The 23,505-nt window shown below is 41.7% G+C and overlaps 1 protein-coding gene across 1 annotated transcript in view; it reads right to left on the minus strand.

The window, feature by feature from the left end:
* Window positions 1-23,505, minus strand: part of HMGA2 (high mobility group AT-hook 2) — a 105,007-nt gene that overhangs the window by 10,463 nt on the left and 71,039 nt on the right. Inside the window, exon 5 of the mRNA XM_027741509.2 lies at window positions 9,041-9,073. Coding sequence (XP_027597310.1) covers window positions 9,041-9,073 — 33 coding nt within the window. The remainder of the gene's footprint in view (window positions 1-9,040; window positions 9,074-23,505) is intronic.

Below are 23,505 nucleotides of genomic sequence, written 5' to 3' on the forward strand. Positions count from 1 at the left end.
GTTTTCTCCAACTTCTTGAATATCTCTACACAATCTGGCGGAAAGGGTGAGAAAGTTTGGTCCCTTCTCAGCATAGAGCAACAACCCAACTTTTTGAGCTTGATCTACACAGTGTCCTGCTACCACAGGACAAAGCTTTTTCTTTCTCTAGGCAAGACAGCCTGATTCAAAGTGAGTAAGCTGTCCAACTTAACAGATAGTGATTATTTCATTTTGATTATAGAACCTTTTATGGGAATTTCGTTTCCAGTTGATCACATCTATATTCTATAATCAAATCAGAGAAGGTATCCTGGTGAAAACGTGCATTCAAAACATGTTTTCTTTTAGGATCAACACAGATTTACTGTAATTTATACCTCAATGCTAATCTATTCTCCTCTTTCTAAACATAAAAAAAATACTAATACAAATTACAGTTAATGCCTCACTATATAACAGAGCTCTCAGGAGACTATTAAAGCAATGTGTGAGTCCCCTAACTTACTTTAACTGTGTCTTTGCTGTTCTGATTTCAGTTTCCAGAATTTGCCTCAAAATAAGCATGGGAATCAGGGAAGGGGAAGGGGTAGAAGCCATTCACTGCCCTGAATCTGATATCTCCTCAGTCCTAGAGCTCACATGTTCCTTCTTCCTTCCTTCCAGATTCAAGTCTGGTTTCAATGGAGTTCTCATTTTTCTTCCCACTAATCCTGCCGTGAGATCAACCACTGGTAACTCTGTGAGAAATTAAATACCAGGATGTGGGAAATCTGAGATCTGAATTCAGGCAGAATGCGGGTGATTCTTTTTTTTATTTCTCTCTTTCTCTTTTCCCATGGTTGCTGTGTGTCAAATAACTCTTCAAACCTGAGATCAGAGATCAGCCCTGAACAATGTGACTACACTGACAAAACAGAGGCAAAGCAAGATGTACACTGGCAATATTATATCCTTTTCTAATATATGCAGCAGTCACTTCTAAAGTGAGATTTCAGCCAACATTTTCTGAAAACATTCTAGCACTTCCAGAAACGTCTTACAGTGAGATCAGTAGCAGAACTTCATCATGGTGATGCTCACCATCTGCTGGAGCAGACTTCATAAAGAATTTAACATTTCTTGCATTGGGATCCCAATGAAAAAGGATCCATGAGATATGGATCAACGCTATGATGATGCGAGTGCCATGAGATATGGATTAACGCTATGACTATGCGAGTGCTACAATGCCCAACAGTCAGGCAGTGGTTTTGAATAGCTTTTCTCCTTCCTCAGTCAGGGAAAAGCACATTTAGTTATTTAGGTCCTATAATGATGAACTCAAAACGCTTACAAACTGCCCAAAGGTTTAGATCCTTCATGCACTGCTCATGTCTGAAAACCACCTATGTATTTCTGTAGCCTTCAATGTGAAGTACCTAGGAGAATAATTCTCACTGTGTGGTCTCCTATGAGGCTGTGACACTCCTATACTTCTTACTCTGTCTATAAAGACAGCAGCCCCGTGACTACAATATCCAATGAGCAATCTATGACCTGAACAGCCCCCCAAAGAGCAGCCAGCCTATCACAGCCTGTGCTTGCCATCTGTGTTGCTTCACTCCATCACAGCAGTAAGGAACAGTACAGTGAGAGCACCAACAGAAGTGACATGGGATAGAAGCTCCACCAGGAAAAAGATTTTAAAGTGTCTGTTGTGATTTTGTTTCACACTGACTATAAATCCTTCACCTGAGTGGTCCTCTCTAGACTGCAACGGAGGAGGCATGCTCATAGCTTCAGCCTATCCCCCCCCAGCCTTAATGTTTGGCACACGTGTCACAAGCGGACAGGCTGATCGAGGAGGCCAGATGTCACCCCGGGGTAGCATGGCAACACTGATTTCAAGGAAATAAATTCATCAAATTTCACAAATGCCCTACAGAGAACTGACAGAGTAGCTGTGAAATGCTTCTTATTTTTCTATTCCAAGACTGTTATTCTGGACAACAAGCAGACCTTATAAAACTCCCCAGATGCCAGGGAAACCCCAAAATAAAATATTTGCTTCTTATTACTTCCTTCTGAAACATGTTTAAATATGTATATCAGTTAATAAGGGCTGAGTATACTACTCTTTTCCCTAGTCAAACTTTCATAGTGCTGGTATGCAAATACTGTAACTATCTTAGCAAACTATTTAACAAACAAAAACCTATTTTCATTGGTCTTAACTTTGATTTTCTTTGTATTTATCTTATTACATATGCACCTCAGCATACCTCATTTTTAACATAAAATTTGCAACAGAATTTATACGGCCCTGAAATGGAATGGCAAAGATGGAACAATTTTCAAGAATGGGTACACAGGAGGTTTGTTTCCCTTGTTTTTCGGTGCAGCAATGAGCAAGGATACAGCCCTTGAGTATCTGTTAATAATATTTAAGTCAGGAAATATGGCATCTTTCAGTGACTTCAGCTGGATGTGGAGGAGAAAAAACGATGTTGACTTAAAAATGCAGAGCCTTTATGAAAAGCTCAGGAACCAAGCTCTCAGCAAAGAGCACTTTCTTCCTGCGCAACCTTCTCACGCACCTCATCTTTACTAATTAGCATTTTGATTATTTTTGTTCCTATAAGTCTGCAGACTGATCATTCTGGTATTTTCAACTTTCTGTATATCACTCTGTAAATACCTTAAAAGAATCCAGATTTTCAGAGGATAGCCAAGTGCTGCTAAGAATCTTGTATGTCTGTGAAGCAAGATACCCAAGTGTTAGCAGCACTGACTCTTGCTACTCTTGAAATCTCTGCCAAAATATGTAGTATGTGTATGCAAAAATAGCACTGTTCAATTTACACTTGACTGACATTTTTTAAACACTGCTCAGCCATGTTCCTCAATGGTGCTTCCCAAGTACACACCACAACCCCTTCTCTTCTGGCTATTATTAGTGAGACTTCAGTTCATGTCAAATCACAGCCAAGTTCTGAACTGAATGGAGTACTTGCATAAACACCTTGCATAGCCACAGCTATGGGGTCAAACACAAAGCCACCCTGTCCATACACATCACCTGCCCATCTTGGGCTTCCTTCCACAAGCAAAGAGAGGGGAGGGAAGAGGTGGGGAGAGGGTGAAGAGGAGCCTTGCTGGCTTAGGGAAGTGTTTTAGTTTACCCCTTCCTCCTCTAGCCTTCTACCACCAAATTTTTATGACGGTGATTTTTATAAAACTGACTTTTTGTAATGATCCTATGGCTACAGTGTTCATTGCGTGACACTGTACTTGGTGGCAAAGTCTTTGTCATCCCAGAACTGAGAGGTCACTGTGTACTTACCCACTATTAATAAACTACTAAAATCCAAACAAATTTGCCTTATAGAGCAGCAACCTACCTCTTCAGATCACTGCATGTATTTCCAACTTTTGACTCTTTAAAAGTGACTATCTGAATATATTCCTGTTCTGAAGGGTATTATTTTCCTTTTCTTCTGGTTTTATAATATCTCAATTTTTAAAATTTATTTACAGCCAAATTTCTGGATGCAGCCATCTCTAAAATGTTACTCTATCATAGCTATGTAATAAATGACAATCATAAATACTTACAGCCTTGGGTACATGAGTCTTACAATGATTTGCGTATTTAGGCATAGCCTCATTGAATTACATTATTCAGAGTCTATTCAGAAGTTATGTCATATAAATAAGAAAATATTTGCTGTCAGAAGTATGTGACATCCCTTTCTAGGTCTCATTCTTTAGCCCAGGTTAGTGCTCCATCTGTTCATAGAACTCGTAATTGCATCTTCTATATTTTCCCCCAGATTCTTTTTTGTTTTATTCCAAAAACTTGTTCGTTTTTTTTAAAGACATCAGACAAATTATTCAGTCTCTTCCTGTCATAATAAACTGATTATAAAAAAAGAAGACTGAATATGTCTTCCTTTTGAAGTCACATCATGCAGTTGCCACCATTTTGCCTTGAAAAGAGAAAGAAGGCAAGGATGTAAAGCCCAGTACCCTCCATGAGATTCCATTTACTGCATCCATGAAGAAAGCAAGAGGCTTTTCTGATTTCCCATGCTCCACAACATACACTTGCTCAGTCTGTGTTCACATGGTACCAAGAACCTCCAGTACATATAAGATGGCCCCTAGTGCTACCTTGGGGAAAACATTCAATATTTGCTTAAAAAAAAAAAAAAGGCAATAATGAAAGAATGGTAACTTTCAGAGGATGTTCTGGAATGGCCTATATAACACATATGCACTTATCTTATGCTAAAGTACAAAATTCCATGTACTATTGGAAAAGAAAGTTTTACCCCTCTGGGATCTGAATTTCAGGAGTTCCCCTGGGAACTTTCTGACTCTCCATATCAGCAGATACAAAAAAAGTCCACAACACACAACACAGCTTGCTGGATGCAGTGGGAAGGGCAATGAAACCCCAGGGCACTAGGTCAATTTCCAGGGCAGAGGTTTTTCAGTATTTCTACAGTCAAGGCTCAGTGGAGTAAGGTTGCAGTATTCCTGGCTTGGCAGGACACAGGGTGGCCCTTGGACAGTGGCACTCACTCTCTTGGATGTGTATGTGCACCTTGCTTAGGTGCAAGGGATTTACCATCCTGTCAGTGACACTGGAAGCTTCTTTTCAATCTATGGAAGTGGGTCTCTTGAGTATTTCTACCACATATCTGTCTGAGATTTCCCAGAAGGGAAAAGGCTAAATTCACATGTGGTGGCTAGCACGTAACAGAACGCCTGAAGCTTGTCCAAGTGCAGATTTATTGCATGGCAAAGAGAGGGGATGAAGTATTTAAACCCTAGACCTACTGGCCAGGGTATCCCAGCACACTGGACCTGCCACACAACCATCATGGGTCCCAGGCTCAGCTCTGCTCACAAAGTCTGTGCTTTTGGGCTGCATATGAATGTGCGAATCACGGATGTAGCTCCTGGGCTGCAGAGTCTGTCTGATGCTTTCAGCATTTACTGTGTCCTACATTGAGTAGACATATGTGATGGGTGCAATTTGAAGTGTATATATATTATGACTAATTAACATGCATAACTTTATTGATACCAAGATTGAGAAATGAGTAGCAGGAAAAAATATAGCAAATCTGCATCTTCTTTCCTATACAAAATAACACTTTTAAATGTTTATTCTTGTTGGGATTTGATTTTTTTTTTGATGTTGTTTTAAAAGCATATACTACATTTTGCATTAGGTAGAAAAGTAAACTTTATGTGTTCTTTTGGCGCACATTTTTTTGTGCACGCTTTTCTATGTACACTTTATGTGTACTTTTCTGACTGATACAATCTTTTTTCTGATCTATGCACTGTCCTGCTGACCTGGTATGCTGTCTTTTGGAATCAGATATTAAGGATCTGTGAGGATCTGAGATTTTAATAGATCTCCGAAAGAGATTATAAGATTTTCAAAGGGCTGTTCTACATGCAAAGTACTTCTTCTTTCCAGAAATGAAAAAAATAAAACATATCTTGTTTCCAGAAAACTTTGATAGCTTCAATTATGTTTCCATAAAAATATCTATTTCCTTTGTATTACTTAAGAGTGCAACTCCCCCATATAGCCAAGTCTACAGCTGCTACAAATTGCCTAAAAATGAGGAAATGGAGAAATTTCTACTTGGATTGTTTATTTTCACACCTTGATAAGAATATTACTACATCTTGATTGTAAAATCTGGCTCTACGTTCTTTGGGGACAGGGAAGATTTCAAAGAGTCTTGTTTTGAGATTTAGGCAAATATTTATGTGAAAGTGCTAAACCTACCAATGTCATACAGTCTGTCTGGCTATTTTTTCTTCATTTACTCAAGTAAGTGTGAAAGTATGCATCAGTGATCACCACAAAGATGTGTGTAGATCACAGTATTCAAAGGTTTGTATTAATTATATGGGTGTGCAGCTTTCCAGTGGATTTTACTGGTGCTATTTACTGTCTGTGTGGTGGTAAATTCTGAGAGCTCCGGGAATGTTTTAAAGATACTGCAAAACTTTATACAGGCATCTGTATGGCCCCAAACTGGACAGCAGATATCCATAAAGAGATTTAGAGCATGGCAGAGCCCTGTATGATGCTTAAAATCTGGGAAATGGTTCAAGGAACAGAGCTGTTTTTCATAAAATGAGAATTTTATCTGGTCCTACTGCTTCTATATTTTAAAAAATTACACAAGCCCAAGAGATATAGATGCTAGCAGCAATAACAAGAGTAACGGTGATGTACACTAACGCTCATGGAAATCTTTGAGAATACACCTACAATTCAAAGCACATGAGAGCACTTGGGATGAATCCTGATCAAGAGTTTCTGCCACTTGTACCAAGGGAGGCTTACCATCACACAGCAGTTCTTGACTGTAACCTCTTATAGTCCCCAATAATGAAGACAGGATACATTCCTAACTTAATCCAGACTGCCACATGGTAAAACCATCTGGGAGGATATTTTGAAGGAAACAGATGGAAAAGGAAGAGGTTGCTCTGAATGTAGTATAAGATTTACATTATCCTCCATGAACTTCCATGTAGTCCCCATGTTTACACAATTTATCACTATTTCCTCAGACAGCTCAGATTAGGAAGCCTGCATTAGCTCATGTTCTTGTTGTTAATTCTCAGTCTGAACCTCCCTACTTTAAAGGGAAATTCAGTAGTATAAAAAGAAATCAGAGAAAGGCAACAAGACTTGAGTGAAACCCAGCAGCATGAAGTTCCTGATCGTCTCAGGAATTACATTGTTTTACCTCTCCTTCTTTCAGCCTGAGGACAACACTGTTATGGGCATTTGCTCACAATAATAATTTTTGTTCTCTGTCATGCACCTATACCAGCAAAGCTGCAATTCTGTGCTACCATAAGCATGGGAGCAGGGTCTATTGATACCAGGAAGGGTTAAAGACATGTCAATAATTTCACTGAACGTCCTTTTGGCCAAGAATTAAAAAAAAGAAATGTTCTTTGTGTAAAGACATGGCTTAAAAATAATTTAAAAAGTGTTATTTCACTACTCCGTTGCGACAACTGGAGAGTTGTAAACAGCCTTCTCTCTCTTTTCATGTATTCTTCTGTGACTCCTTGCTTTCTGCACAAACACTTCCATTATTAATGGGAATGTCAAAGGACTTTCTTTTCTCTCTCTCTCTTTCTGTCTCTGACCGCAGAGATGCTGCCAAGGCACTGCTGCAGGAGCGGTGGTATCCTGGTTGAAACACGCTACAGCATCCCCACCAGAATCAGTGCTTCAGCAGAGGGACAGGAAAATTCATACAGGGAACACTGGTGCTTTGGTTCAAGTGCCTATGTCACTTTGCCACCAATTAAATCTGTCATTACTTTGTTCTCCTACCAGATGACAGAGTCCAGGTCCCCTCTTTGTCCTCCTACACCCCAGACCAGCCTCAGTCTCTGGTATTTCTTACTGTCTTGCACTCAGGCTTGCACGATTATTGTTCAAACAAAACTTGCAGGAGCAATGCCCAGGGATCTTGTAGACCTGGTGGCACCACACAGGCCATTGGCAGCAATGGTTTCTGCCAGGCTAGGCTTCAGGCACAGCCACCAACTCTAGATCCCTTCTTCCTGCTGACCCCAGTGATATGTACTAGGAGAAAAGGCAACACAAACAGCCTCCCGGGAGTCTTTGCGCCTCCTGTATTTGGCCTCCTCTGCACAGCAGGGTTTAAGCCTCTCAGGTGCCACAGAGGAGATAGCTGGCTTTGTGCACTGGCAGATTTACTATCATGTTGTAACAGGAACAGCCTGATTGCAGCCATAACATTTGAAGGAAATAAGCGAGACCAGGGAGGGGAAATATCTTTTATTAGAACAACTTGTTGTGTTTTGAATTGTGTGGTATAGTCAGAAGGTTATACACAGTAAGTCCCTTGGAACTTACACTGTGTTTCTTGCATAAGCTGGCCCAATAAAAGACATTACCTGTCCTTGCAAAACTGACCTTACTTGAAAGTACTACTACATTCACTCTGTATGTTACGTCCACCATTCAGAGACACTAACCTGTGCATGGATTCGCACTGCTGAGACTGTCTTGATTTCTTTTGTAGAAATCTGATTCCTGCACATGCTTTGGAGAATTACATCATTTTACCCCTTCAACTTATGGTTAGGATGTTTTCTGTTTCTTATGTAACAGATCCTAATTCAGATTACAGCGGATATTACAACAATATACACTGTACAATAATGTATTAAAACCATAAGGTGGAAAAGTGAAAGTATTATTCCCTTCTGAAAGCAGACCTCTTTCCAGAAAAGCTATGGACCCCTTATGCTCCTGACTCAGCAATCATCCATCTGCATGGAGATACAGCAGCACAGCCCATGGACTCTGGAGACCCAAGGATGGACTTGCTCTCATGCCCACAGGCTTTTCTGCTGGTGCACATGTAAAAGAGTGCTAGAGTTAGGTTCTTGGGGTTTTTAACACAGGGCAGACTGGGAAAAGAAAATGAAGATGATTGTAACTGCAGTGTTTGACTGGTTTCACCTTGTGGTTTGCATCTGTCCAGAGTGTTAAAGAAGAATAATACCATCCAATACAAAAAATTCAAATGTGTTAGTCTTTATGACGGATCCAGTCTAGTTACAAAGTTCAGTCTATTTTATTTTGTGGATTTAGGGAATCTTTAGACCAATGGGGAGACTGGTTTTATGCATATGCCCCTCCTTGCTGTAATGCAGTCCCCAGCTACCTATGTTCAGGATACACAGAGATATCTATCACATGCTGGACTCACACCATGGAGGTGTGCATGTGTGTCTGCATTACCATTGTAAGGTGAGACATGCAGAAAGAGGACAATTCTAAGCAAGCACCATCCACTGCTTCCCCTTCTCTTTCCCAAGGGCCATCACGTGAATTGCTCTGATGGTTGTGCCTAGCAAGCCAACAGCTTTCCCCCAGCTCATACGACTGATGCATTTCCCTTCTTTCTTTACAGTAAAGGAGACCAGCTGAAATACTAAAAAGCTATTTCACTTAGTCTAAAGAATTTAAATTAGCTTTTCTTACCTGACCAGGCTTCTTTTGAACCACTTGTTGAGGCTGAAAAGTAAAACAAAAGCACAGTGAGAAACAAAATTCCCTGAGAGCACTTAACCGTGATTTCACAAATGCTAGGAAAAATGTTTTCAGCAATAGAAATAAAACACAGGCAAAGCCCACATTCAGAATTGGAGAGATGTACATACCCAGCTCTCACACCCAGCCTCTCCTACACCTATCTTGCTCTGAAGTAGTTCAGATTACCATGGAAAAAGAGGAGTATGTTAAGTTTGTATCATTAAAACCAAAGTGAAGTCCAATTTAGCGTGTTACATCTTTCAGTTCTTCTATGGTACTGCTAAATTTCCTTTGCTGTATTAACTTATCAGACCATGGGAGTGGCCTGATTTTGTAACTGTATTTTTTTGTCTACACTGATGCTGTTCCCTCTTACGACTCTCTCTCAGCCATGAGTGGAGTGTCCTGCTGTGGGGAAGCCCTCCCTCTTGGTCATGAGCACAGCTGGGGCACAGCTTGGACAGAGAGGTGAAGGACGCATAGCCCCATTCCTGAGCCATGGCTTCCCACATGACCAAAGCCATCCCTGCCAAAATCAGGAGGCTGGGGTGGGCAGTGGTTCCAGCCCTTGGAAGCTCTGGTTTCAGACCTTTGCATGAAGGTGATGCTCATGTGCTGACCCTCTTGAGCCTACTGATGTGATTTTGGGGATGCCCATCCTCAGGCAGGTTGGCTGTATCCACCTGCCTATGCAGGACCTGGTGCCCCAGTGGTTCCTCAGCAAGTCTCCCTCCTGGCTGCTCCCACCCAGGACTGGGAAACATGGTCCTCACACGAGTCAAGAGACCCACCAAGGTGCCAGTGCACTTCATCCCCACCTGGGGGAGGAGGAGTACCAATTAAGGAACAAATACAGACATGCTTAAAATCCACCACCACTACCCACATGATGTGATGATGCTTGTGGGTGCTAGGAGCAGCATGGAACAATAAAACCACAGATGAAGGATGAAATCCTGACACAGAAAGAACAAAAGAGCTTTTCTTACTTCAGAGGGGCAAAGCTCCTGCCTACCCCCCTTCCCCGCACTGTTTTCAAAGTCTATGAATCACACCCCATGATTTTCTTTCTGCCCTTCCTTCCTGCTTTATCCCAGTCCCAGCCACGATTTCAGTGCCTTGCTTGGGCAGAAGCCAATATGCTGTCCCTCTCCATGGCCAAAAACCTAATTTTCATGACAGTGTAGTAGGAAATAACTGGAATATTTCTGAATAAGCAGTTCGATGTAACTGGCCTTTCAGAGCAATATTTCAGTGGGAAGGATCAATGAAAACGTAAATTAAATGTAACTGATTCAATTCAGACTGCCCATCTCAAGCGTCCCATTTTAACAAGAGATGCTCTGTTTATTTTCAGTCTTTTTGTAACTCAGCAGAGTCCTAGCGCTGTTATATTTTTGTATCTGTGCCTCAGGCTCCAAATTCTGCTCTCAAATAAATATGAGGAAAAAAATTACATGATGGCTGGGTCTGTCTTTAAACTTCAGGGTGGACCCTCTTTTTTCCATTAAACTCCCTTGCAATGGAGCAAGTATTATCAAGGCACACGTTTTATTGATGGCTTCTCCAGGTGGACTGCAAACCCTGAACTCGATGGACATTTGCTGCCCTTGGGCTAAGGAATTATTTGTTTCAAAGGAATCTCTCATAATTAAGGAACTTACTGAGCTCTTCTGTAATCTGCCACTAGTGCTTTTCCACCTTATTTTCTTTTTTTTTGCCTGCTGATTACACCTGTACATGTGTTTACTCCCAAACCACATGAAATCCACAGACATTTTTAGAGGCTGACTGTTTTCTCCTACTCAGAAATCCCCATATATTTTTGGCCATGCACTCTACATTCATGTGACTCACACACTGTGGCTCAATGAAATCTTCTGAAAGAGCTGCCAACTCACCAAATTTTCCATGAATTAGGTCCTGTCCTGACACTTCAGTGAGAGGAAAGACAATGTCTGAAACAAGGCCAGCTCTGGCTTTCTGCCTAGTATGTGTCACAGTAATTCTACCAGCTGCCTTTCTATACAGTAGTTCATACTTTTCAGACCACCAAAAAGCCCCTTGAATACTTTCAGTGATAGCTGGGGCTTGAGCTGCCAGCATGTTTTTCCAGCCTCTGGCACCCAGTGGCTCTGGACTGGACCTAGAAAGGTTTTTGTGTGTGTGTTTGGTTTGTTTTGTTATTTTTGTGAATGGTTTCCACAGGGGACTCCGACTCCAGCACAGTCCTATCCAGCCATTCATAAAAAGCAGAGGGAAAATATTGTACTTTGCCCAGTTGGAAACTGTCTCTCATACTGACCAAGGCTTGCAAGAATCTTAGTCATTCAAGACCTTTGCTATCATACTGCTCCTTGGTAGTGCTTGTTTACTGCCAGCTAGGTTTCCACTGGATTTGGAATCTGGAGTTCAGTGTGTGATATGCTTTCTCCCTTAAATGGAAGCAGCTCAGTTATGCAAGTTCAGAAGCAGGGCTTAGTCCCTCAGCTGGTATTAGTGGCACACACCACTGACATGATAGGAGCCATGCCCACTCATGTCACACTGAGGGCTATGGCTTGTGGCAGCTGAATCACTGCAAGGGCCAGTTTTCAGGGGCATTGCTTTTCCTGCTTCAGCTTGGCTGTGTGGGAGAGCTAGCTGGACAAATAAATCCAGAAAGGTCCAATCCTGTAAGGACTGCATGCTTACTTAGGTCAGCATGCCCAGAAGAACTGAGGTGTAGGGGAGTAACAAGAAATTTCAAAAGCACCTCTCTCATTTCTTTAACTGTTGTGGATGTGATGCCTTTGGAACCTTTTTGACACACTAGAGATACTAATGCCTCAACTCACTAAACTTTGTGTTCACTGAGTTATCTTTTTGGAGCTTCAAAAGAAACATCTCTGATTTACAAGCGTGTTGCAACTGCATGTTCAACTAACTGGAAAGAAAGAGAATCTGCCTTGGTTATTGAGAAGACTGGAACCATAAAATACCCACAGACAAAAGACTTTAAAGAGAGGTGTTCTGGAGGAAAATAAAGTTGTACACAAGATACGAGAGCTCTGAACTATTCTGTATTCTCCCCGCCAGGAGCCTGCAGAGTAACATGGCAGAATTTCTACTCTGTCAGAGGCTCTCTCACTAATGTCAGTGATCCTAAGTACGGAGGGGTTCATGCAACACAGCACTTTCACATTTCATTTTTATCCTAGGTTTGAAAAACAGCTGTTGTACACTGCATGTATATCAGCTGAAGTTCCATACACTTCAAAGCAAACGTCAGGGTTTTTTACAAAGTCAACATTAAGTATCTTTCTTAAATCTACATGAGACATAAAGAACAACTGACAGTGTTGGAAAAATCCTATGACCAGGTCTTCAAAAATATCCATCATGTAAGAACAAATCCAAAGTACAGAAGTATTTCTTTTGCCGGGTTTTAAATATTAAGTATGTGAGCTAAGGCAAAAGATAACAATTTAGAACTTCAGTATTCCTAACTTTGAACAGAAAAAAACCCACAAAACACCTGAAAAGGAATGTATAGGAAGTTTTTGATTGTTTTATCTTTGCTGTAAGTTTTGGACGTTCAAAGTCCAACTGTCTATCTTCTAGAAGACACTTCTTCCACTCCTCCTGTGTCACCACATCCCTCTTTTTTTTTTTTTTTATTTTCAAATTCTGTTACTTTACTCTTTGTCACTATCTTAGATGCATCCTTACAGCCTACCGTCACTGGTCAAACAATTTCCTTGCCTTCTATATGAGAAAATGTATATCACGTGACATATTAATATTCATCTTGTACCAGTGGCCAAAAGTTGTATCAAATTCAATTTGTCACACTTCTCATTCACCGGAGTCCTCTTATCCTGTGACTTTTCATAATATTAGAAAGCTAAGGAAGGAAAAGGGTAGGATATGGGTAAGTCTATTTCAACTACTACAAGCAATGCTGGAACATATTTTTAATGATCAGAGATAAAAGCTCTGGTTTCAATGCAAATCATCTTCTGACTGCTGTGCCTGAAGCTCCAAGGGCAAGCTGCACACTCACAGTGCTCCTAGATTTTGTATTTGTGTCTTCCTCTTCAAACTGAGTATTATGAAAATGTCTGACGGATGCTTCTTGGCAACAGTGATTCTCTGTTTTTTTCCAACAGCCTGACACAGACATGACATTTCCATGGAGGTAGCTCTGCTGGTGAGACTAAATGACCATGGTGTAAACTACTATTCAGTTAAGATGACATTTATAGTGCTGACAGCTCAGAGATCATTAAAATAATTTCATAGGTCACTCAAACACTTGTAGTTCTAAATTAAAAGATGAGTAAAACCATATTTAGTCTTTTTGTCTACACATCTTTGAAAAATCAGCAAGTTCATATTATATCTGTTGAAACCAATATAATCCAAAATAAATCATGTCTTACAAGCAGTTCCATATGAGAGCAGAGTAACTACCATTTTGCCCTACAGCTTTAATTGGTTTGAGTCCAGCCTTTTTCTCCCTCTTCCAACAGAGTGATACAGCCCTGGGACCAAGGGCCCACACAGCCCACCAGAGAACCCTCGCCTTCAAGCAAATCCACGTGCAGCTTCTTGATCATTAGCAGGAATCTACCCCAGATTGCATGGGACGATGTGCCTGCCATTTGCTCCTCAGGTCAAGGTATGCTCATGGCTTGCTTCAGAAATTACCTCCCTTTTGAGGCAGTAGCAGAAATGCTTCTTTATCCCATCAATAGTGATGGGGGAAGTCCACTCTGCCCAAGTAGGACTAGCTTGTGTTTTGGAAGCACGGGTCATGAATTCTCCTGCCTCCATCACATGTTTGCAGTCAACTGGCAACTGTGATGTCTGTGTATGCACACTGCTGTGGGTCATTAGAATCTAACAGCAAAACCATCTGGCCCTTAGAGTTCAAAGGATATTTCACAGTTCTCTGTGCAGTCCCATAAATGAGGCTAATAGTAATCTGCGGAGAATTCTGGCAAAATCTATGGAACTATTCTTTATTTCCTATCCTACTTGGCAATCCTCTGAGTTTTGAATACCAAATACAATGTCAGGTCATTAAAAAATATTTATTAGCTTTTAAACTGACCTTCCTTGACTGATGTTGGAAAAGCCTGCAGCATGTCAGGAGCTGCACCAATTAGTTGATAGCAAAGAATATTTCTATTCCATTTGTTGAGGAGAGCAGAAAGCATGAGAGTTTTCCAAGTACACAAAGTGAGTTTTAATAGTCATTTGACTGGTAACAAAATTTTATATTTTAATTGGCAAATTCAAAACACGCTACTTCAAATAACTCTTTTGGTAGTCTGAAAATTCAGGCAAAGGCACATATATCCAGTTAGGTATGCATATATCCAATGGAAGTCAAGCAGCTGATTTCATCAGGGTTAGGATTTCATACGTTTTGTTTACAGAAACCTACCTTCACTACAAATCATCTGTGAATTGCTACATTTGCAATGGTTTTATGTTCTGAGAGGAATAAAACAGTGAAAGGAATTTATTAAAGAATCAAATTCTGTTTTCTTTTATGCTCATATAATCCATTACTTTTCAGTTGCTTTGACCCAACCTTCCTCCCAGCCTTCCTCCCACCATTACAGATCTTCATAAGTACAAATTTAACGATTAGAAGGGGAAGGGAAAACCCATCATTTTTATTCATCTGCTAGCTGAACTGCTAGTTCAAGCACAACAATATTCTGTTGAGCTTATCAAGGATATAATCAAAACTCAAAGCACAGTAGCTGTCAGTTCAGTGCTCTTGATAGATTTTTATTAATTCTTATAATGTTTCAGCCAGTATTGGTTACATTTCTATAAAATATTTAGGGTAATGCAGCTTATGAAATAGCCATTTAATAAGCCTTATATCTGTGGTTCAATACTACAAGCAAAGTTTAAATTGGTGTACTGAGCTAAAATCAATACATTTTGTCAGCAGGAGGATCTGCTGTTGCTGACTGCTCGTGTTCAGAGTCATCTCTGCATTATTGGGTTCCCCTGTTTCTTCATTATCATCCACCATGTACTTGATAAGCTTTCCTGATGCATTTGGCTTAAGTTTAGTTTGGCATCCTGTGCATTTTCTGCTAAAATATTACAAAACATTTTCTGTCTTTCAGAATAATTCTAGTACATAGTTCAGCATTGAGGGTTTTTTAGATATACACATAAGGAAACATGAGCTGGCTCTTTTGTCTGGCAAACGTCATATGTGTCTGTCTATTTATAACTGCGCAGGCTCGAAGGGTTAATGACCTTTCCCAAATCTTCGCTCGCGAAGACTGGCCATACAAAATTTATAACTCCTTACATATAGTCTGTCGACTATTGAGAAAGCCAAAGGGCAGTTTTCAGTTATTCTTACCTATAGTGTAAAGAAAAAGCCCTACATTTAAGTAGACAGAAATAAATTATAAGTTATTCGCAAAGAAACCAAGCCCTCATTATTCAGGGATACAGTGATCAGAAACTACTTAGCTTTATACCTTGCAGACCTCTCCAGACAAATAACTATTGTGCTATTTATCTCCAGACTATCTTGTCTGTTTGGATACAGCAACTCCTGTGTTCACCATACATTTCTCTTGGCCCATGTGGAAATGATTTTTGGTCACGACTAAACAGGCTAGATTTGAATTGATGACCTAGAGGTGGAAAGCACTATATCACATTACCATCTGGTTCCAACTTTCGTTTTAGAGTCTTCTCTCCTTGATCAGGCACCTCCTGCCATATGGACTGAAAACTCAGGGCAGTTCCTGCTGCAGAGGCCATTCTCAACAGAAGCACTGACGGCTGCATGGAGCTGATCAGAGCTGCAGAACTGTCATCAGTGGAATCATCTCTGGACCTGACTGCCAGGAGCTCTGGAATCCCCCTGACCTTTGCACTGGTCTCCAGTAAGGCAATAGAGTAAATGGCACACTAAAGTTCCAAACAAGCCAATCTGCTGCAAAATCTGCTGCTGTTTGGAAAGTGAACTCTAAACTTCAGTGATTTTGCTCAAAATGTAACTATTGTCAGGTAACATTCGTCTTTCTGATCTCCTATGTTCATTCTTTGCCTCATTTTAAGGTCACAAAAACCTTCACTCATTTGGTAACAATGTCCTTAGTAATTCAGAAATTTGAAAACATGCACATCACATTTTCCACAATGAAGGCTTATATACAAGTAATCAGCTTCATTTCCAGGCCTATGAAAGCTTCTGCCAACAACTGGCCCAAGCTTAGAGGCAGGAATGAACAAAGAACTGAAGTGGCAGTGATGGAAAACAAGGGGTAAACTGCTCCTCTGGGCAACACTGGGACTACAGCAGTGTCCCAGCAGTATCAGGTGGCAACTCTAACCCTAACCTTCTCCATCTCTGCCACAGTGCTGCTGCAATGGCCATGCCACAGCCCAGACCTGCACTTCATAAGAGCTCCTGAAGGAGGATACTGGTGCAAATACAGCATGCACTTCCCTTGGCCCTTAGGCACCTTCATCACCCTGGAAAGGCAGCCATTTGAGCTACCTTGAAGGTAGTGAGATTCGAGCTAAGGAGTCTGTGTCCTCCCTTGGGTAGTTCCCAGTGGCAGCCTGTGGCATGTTTCTTCAGTTTAGTTGCATGCTACAAGAGCTGCAGCCTCCAGAGATTTGCACTTCGTGTTTTAGCGAGGCACATCTCAATCAGAGGAGGACAGCGTCAGAGTGGGCACTAGGTAAGGCAGGTGCAGGAGACTGTGATCTGCATAGAAAACCTTCAGACTTCACCAATAGGAGAAAACAATCCAGTTCAGGACCTCAGCCTGGCTTGCATACATACCACCTTTCCTCCTACTGCATGGAGCCATGTCTTCCAGACTGCCTAGAAGAAGGAGCCCTGGGTTGTGCTACTTCCTTAACAACATCTGTTATGTGGCAGAGGACAAGATGACGAAGGAAAGAATGCTCCCAGCTGCATGGCGCAGAAAACTGTAGGGCAGTGCTTGACACTGTCTGTGTTCAGGCACTATTCAGCCCACTGAGCACAGACACAGCTCTAGACATGGTTAGGAAGAGCTATCTGTCCCCTCATCTGCACAAACTGGGGTAAGGATACAAGGGATATAGGCAGCCTTTTGGCACAGTCATTTCTACCCCTTCAGGGATATAAATAAAGCACCTTGTACAGAGCTTATGTGGTCAGCCCCAAGGGCGGTCCTAAGCTCCTGCAGGAGCTTCCTCTTCCCATCCAACCCATTGCCTCCGTGACCTCCCATTGCCCTGTGACGGCTGGGCAGGGTTTTTCTCCAAAGAAAAGGCACACAGCGAAGGAAGGCCAATCGACCGTGCCTGGCTGATTTTCTGCAGCTGAGGATCTGGCCTGAGGCACTTCTCTTGAACTTCTTTGTCTGAGTAGATCCATTGGTAGCCACATGGCTGGCTGGGGATGTTTTTCTATGTCTGGGATATACAGATGTCTGATTTCTGTCTCTCTATTGAATATATTTGACAATTATTACTGCCTCCAGGACACTGATGCTGCTAAGATTGTCTGTCAGAGTCCAACCAGAGACTGCTGATATTCTGGCATAGTTTCACAAAGAAGTCAGTGTCCAAAACAGAAATACATTTTCCACGTACTTGAAATATACCAGGGGCTTGGTGATGAGTTGTTGTAATTAATCCACTTCCTGGCTTGATATATTTTGGGATCATTCTGGTGTGTGGCATGTTAAATACTGACCTCAGTTCATATTCTTATTTTTTAAATGGAAATTACATTCATTATGTTCAAAGGCCTGACTTCTAGGCCCTCCCTGCAAAGCAAAAAAACCCGCCACCACCGCATTGCATTTCTAGTGTGATTTTACTCTTAACAGCAATTTCATCACATGAATCATTGTGAAATCCATGCAACACAGTAATATATTTTAAACGACAGTGGCAAAACCATTTTCTCTTTTATCTAGCTAGAACTCATTTAATAAAAGATCGCAAAGTCAACATCTACAATATCCTATTGTCAGCCTCTCAACAGCATCAGAAATATGAATAGTGTCTGAGTACACATGCTTCCCCTGGTTTGTGAGTGAAAAAAGGGGAAAGAGAGGGAGCAAGAAAGAGATTCTGTTCTTGATAATCCTGGTGTAATTTTGAAGTTGTTCTATTTATGTCCCTGGACAGACTCTGAATTTAGCCCAATCTAGGAGAGAAGAATGTGACCATAATTTTACAGGACAATTACCTGACTGTCTAGCTATAGTTACTTAATACCCTTTTGGAAGCTACATATGACCTAAAGATCCTACTTGTTGCTTGGATCTAACAATGTGAACATCAAAGGTTATGTGTGTAAGGTATGCATGCAAATCTCCTGCAGATTTTTCATAATAGTATTGAAACCTGATACCAGATCAAGAATGCAGTGCCTGGAGCACCTTACTACAGCCCCGCTCCCTGGTACAGCTTAAAGTGGTTTCCTTGCTCACAGAGCTCCATCGGCCTCTTGGAAAGTAGCCGGCTTTTAAATGTTAGGGTTGCTAGGCAGGGCTTGTGAAGGTTTTACCAAATGCAGGTTATTTCAGAGAATAGGACTGATGGATATTTCATCTCACTTCCTGAAAACTCTTCCATATTTTGTTGCTTCTGTTGCTGAAGTGACAAAACCTGATTTTTCATGCTGCAAAAAAACCTCAACCAAATCCTGTCCTTGGCTAAATTCTGCCCTTGGTTCAAAGCAGTTCCAGAGTCTACTCTGGTAGAGGTAAGTGCTTCCATCTCCCAATTAGTTACATTTTATTGTGCTTGGAACCTCGGTGGCTTGGGACACGCCAAAAACATACCAGTTGGTAGTATCTGTGGCTAGGTGGTCATGGCAGAAGAGGTGAAAGCAGTTTGCTGGATGAAGAAGGAGGAGAGCTGGTCTCCAAATGGTGCTGTAGTTGGCATAGAGAGGCATACCTTTTCTGGGAATTAGGTACCCTGGGTAGACAGAAACTTGATTCTGAACACAATGTGCCTCGGTGAGATCAGCACCAGACTGCTTAACAGCAGCTGCATGATCATTTTAGCATTGGCAGCAATGTGGCCAAGGATACTCTGCTACTTTAGATATTAACAGGTAAGGGTGATGGTGCGGAGCAAGGTCTTTCTGCTGGTAGTGGCTCCCAGGGACCTAAACGTCCCCAGATTCTATGGCCATGACTGCCTAATCTCAAGCAAGGCTTTCTCTTGAGATGGGAGCCTTAAGAGTGTGCCTTGAGGCAAGCCCCACGGACACCACAGGTTGCTGTGAGCCCACTGCTCTCCCAGGCAAACCCCGTGGCCAACAAGGAGGCCACCAGCAAAGGAAGGACAGCATTTGGAGGAGGGGTGGAGAAACAACTTGAGTCAGTGTATGTACGTCTAGGTGCTTCTGGAAATCTTAGGCTAGTAGGGAACAATGCCAGGAAGTTTTGGTTGGGTCGCACAGTGGGAAAGATCCAAAGGGAGAGGATGGAGGAATGAAAGTGGCAAGGAGAGATGGTAGGCAAGAAGGGGACCAAATTCACACCACCTCCTCTGCTTACGCACGAATGGGAACAAGGTCTCTGCCCTACCCATTATGTGGAAGGAACTGAGAGGAAAAACAGAAATACATTGTTCATATTTCTTTTCGTCCACCAAAGTACACAAGATGGCTGTATTGTGGCCATGCTTTTTGTATGAAAAGTTTAGATATAAATATCAGATAACTAAAAGCAATCACAATATTTAAATATGTAATCTTATATCTGAATATCCTTTCCATCTCTGCAGATCCTAAAGTGATTTGCACACTTGAAGTGACATGGGAACCTTTTAAAGGGATCTGTTTCGCTCTGCCCTGCAATGCAGCCATTTCTGGGATGAGGGTTGACAGCAGCTTTAACAGCACAAGACAGTGTTACATACAGTTGGGGCATGAGGTGAAGAATAGTGTATCCAGTGTATGTGGCAGGGGAGGAAGGATGTAATTATCCAGACTTGAATTTAGCTAGTACACCAGGCTCAAAACCCCAACTCTTTTGAAAAGTGCCATGGGAACTCTGATGACCACAAGTGGTCAAGGCCTTGATTTTACATCTCATCTGAAAAGCAACACCTCCAACAAAAACCTTCTTGAGTACCATGAAAAGGTATTTTTCCTAAGTGAATCAGAAATAAAAGGGAATCTCAGCACAGCAGCCAGGTGTCCTTGGAGGTATTTACTTTGTTTCTCAGTTAGCCTATATAATCTGATAGCCACGGGCACTTGAAGAAAACAAATCTTAGACGTTCTAAAGGGTGAGCCAATATATTATATGTCTTCCAGCTATAAAGTTATATATATGTAGGAATATGCTGCAATGTCTCTTCACAAGCAATTTAAAATCAGTTATCAGTCTTTGCTTTAGGTAGGTGTTGGTTTTGAATGCACTTTTCTTATGTACATAAGAAAATGTAAGATGGATTTCACTCAAATGAGATACATGAAGTGTAGACCAGTAAACCTAACAGTTTGCCTCCTTTATAGGAAATCAAAAACAAAATTGTGAGTTTTAACTGACAGCAACAGATTGTCCTATTTTCAATGAAAAATCTAGTTAGCAGAAACACAGGCATGTTTGTTCCTGACCACACTGGAAGCTTGAGTGAGCATTTGTCTGCTTTGCTGGACACATACCGGTATTATTTAACTCGTTACCCAGCTATTTTTTTATTTAATAATACTAATGCTATGAATTATTATGTATTATGTGCTTATGCCCTCAAAAGCAATTGAACTTAATGTTTAACATTTTCTCCTATTTCCTTTCTGCTGCTGCCTTTTCTGTAAAAGGAGTGTTTCTGCTTTTAGCCAGATTCATTGCCTACAGCATTAGAAAAAACCCCAGCAACAAACATACAAAATCCAAGCCTTCTCTTGCTTGTTACTTTACTCAGTTTACTATGCTCTCATTGTTTTACTTTAATCGATGGAGCTTGATATCATAATGATTTTCCTTAGTCAGTTCATAATATCAATTCTCCTGTAGGTGAGAAACAATATCTCAGGAAATAGCACCTGCTATTCAGGAATATAGCAGGAAATTTACATTTCCACTTTGTAAAGTGTTATTATTTTGGACTGACAACATTTATTTCATTATTCCAAAATATTTGGGTCCCTGAAAGCATGACAGAGAAACGGGTGTCCTAGCTGGTCTCTCACTAGCTTTTCATGGTCATTAGCGATTAATAGTGAGAAGACAAAACAACTCACTGCTGAAAGATGTGTGCCTCACAGGCAGCTCTCCCTGTTACCCTTACAGGAGTAAGGGAGTGACTCAGCTGTTTCATCAGTCTACTCTGCTTGGCCAGCCCTCCTTTGCAGCAGGGCTGATGTCTGAGTGCATCCTTTCTTGCTAGGCAAACAGCACTGAAGAATGAGGTGGCGGATGCGGCCAGAGGATTTATTTCCCTGAAGGAATACAGGATGCTTGAGCATGGTTTCTGCAGGCACTTGGATGTCTTCCATCTACTCTTTTATTCATTGAGTGTGAGAATGCAGTATTTTGGGACCATGGGCAGCGGAAGGAAAGCTGCCCCCACCTAGATACTTGCAAGCCTTGCCACGTTCACAACAGCTGTAGCAAATAGCCCCAAAATAAACGTCAGCCTTTCAGCATTTTTTCCCCCGCAGGGGCATTTTGCGGTGACCACCAATACAAACTCCAGCAATTTTACTGCCTTAGCGTTCTCAGCACAGCCATGAGGTTGGGCAGGAAGGAGGGGACCTGTCAGAAGGAAGCTGCAATCCTGCTGCACATTTCTGATCCATTTTCTATACCACAAGGAGTCCATTCAGCTTTAGCACCCTTCTTCCCACCACTTCAAACTTATCTTTGTCTGTTTTGTTTTCTCCTTCCAAGCTTACACTGGTGGGGAAGAGTCACGCCCTGCAGTGCATAGCAGAGTACCTGCTTTGAGGAGCTGCGGCTGGGGCAGTGAGCGGTGAGGCTGCATGTTACATCCCCTCATGCTCGTGTCAGCAAACATGTGCTGCTTGAAATAACGGGGGGAGAGGGTTGTCCACAACAGCCCATTGTTTCTCCCAAGGAGACCACCCTGCCACCGAGAAACATACCAAATGGTGAGCATGAGGCAACTGGACTGAAGGCAGAAATATTTCTAAAAATGGCTTTATTTGTGGAGGTCTGTTGATCTCGCTCCATGGCTCAGGAGGAAGCGTGACTGTGGGAACGTTCTTGCACAGTTTGCCTCTTCTCAGCTGAGAGAACACATCCCAGAGAATCACTGCTGGGAGGAATGCCTTGAAGCAATTTTTTGTATGACGGTGTTTCAAAACATATCTCTATTTCAAGTTGCAGCACTGGAGACTGCTAAGGGAGGGCATTGAGTATTACTGGCTGGTTTAAAGGGAACTTTCTTTTTGGCTGGCTGCATGAATGAGGTGCAGCATAGGAGTGCATTCATCACCAGCTTCCCTGAATTAACTGTCCAGCCCCATGCACACCAGGGAGCTGCGCTGCCATGGCCAGCACAAAGCCATCCTGCCGCCGGGGAGCTCCGTGTTACACAATGCCAAGGGTAATGCAGATTCTTCTGTCATGGCACAGGGACAAGACTGAAAGCTGCTGCTATGCCAGCAAGTCTAGGCTGCAGATGTGGCACTGGCACAAGCAGATCCAAAGCTATCCAAACTTGTATGAGCTTAGTTTGCTTCTCCTGCCCAAGAAGAAATGCAAAGAGGTATAAAGTCACCATTCCCTTTTCCAGATAAAAGGACTCTCACAAACCAGCTAAGAATTTCCCCCCCTTCAGGGAGTCCTGCCCAGGTACATAGATTCAGCAGTCAGTGTTGACAGCAAGGTCTTTCTGGCAGAAGAGAGCTGAGAGCTGGCATTGACTCAGAGGTTGCTTGCACAAGGGCTGTCTTTTAAAACATCATAGTGATAAAATTATGACTGTGTTGAGTCATAATTTGCTCATAAAATGCTGAGTCATTTCTTACTCAATTAAGGAAGATGTCACTGAACTTCCAAGGAGGCCTGAGTAGGTTGCTCCCTTCCACGCTGTGCTGAACTCAGAAATATCAATCTAGGTGACACTTTGGATGACCAGGGCTGCCAGTCAGAAAGTTTAAATGGTAAGGAACACCTCTCAACAGGAAGAATCAGTGATGAAGATTTGGAAATAACCCTTGCAATTACAATTAGCTGTTTGGTACCTTCTTCTGCCTGGAAGCTTTTGTGCTACTAAAAAGTTATCTAGGAGAGATGGCAAGAAATGACTGCAAACCAGTTAACAGTCACCTTCAAGGCTTATTTAAAAGTCAAGATGAGGAGAAATGCCAATGTTTAACATTTAAACAGAAAAATGTTTAATTTTAAAACATTTTATGATTGCTAAATCAATATTAATACAGA

The sequence above is a fragment of the Pipra filicauda genome, unplaced genomic scaffold (assembly GCF_003945595.2).
Source record: "Pipra filicauda isolate LSUMZ 115617 unplaced genomic scaffold, ASM394559v2 scaffold93_size3172892_pilon, whole genome shotgun sequence".
In the NCBI taxonomy this organism is placed as follows: Eukaryota; Metazoa; Chordata; class Aves; order Passeriformes; family Pipridae; genus Pipra; species Pipra filicauda.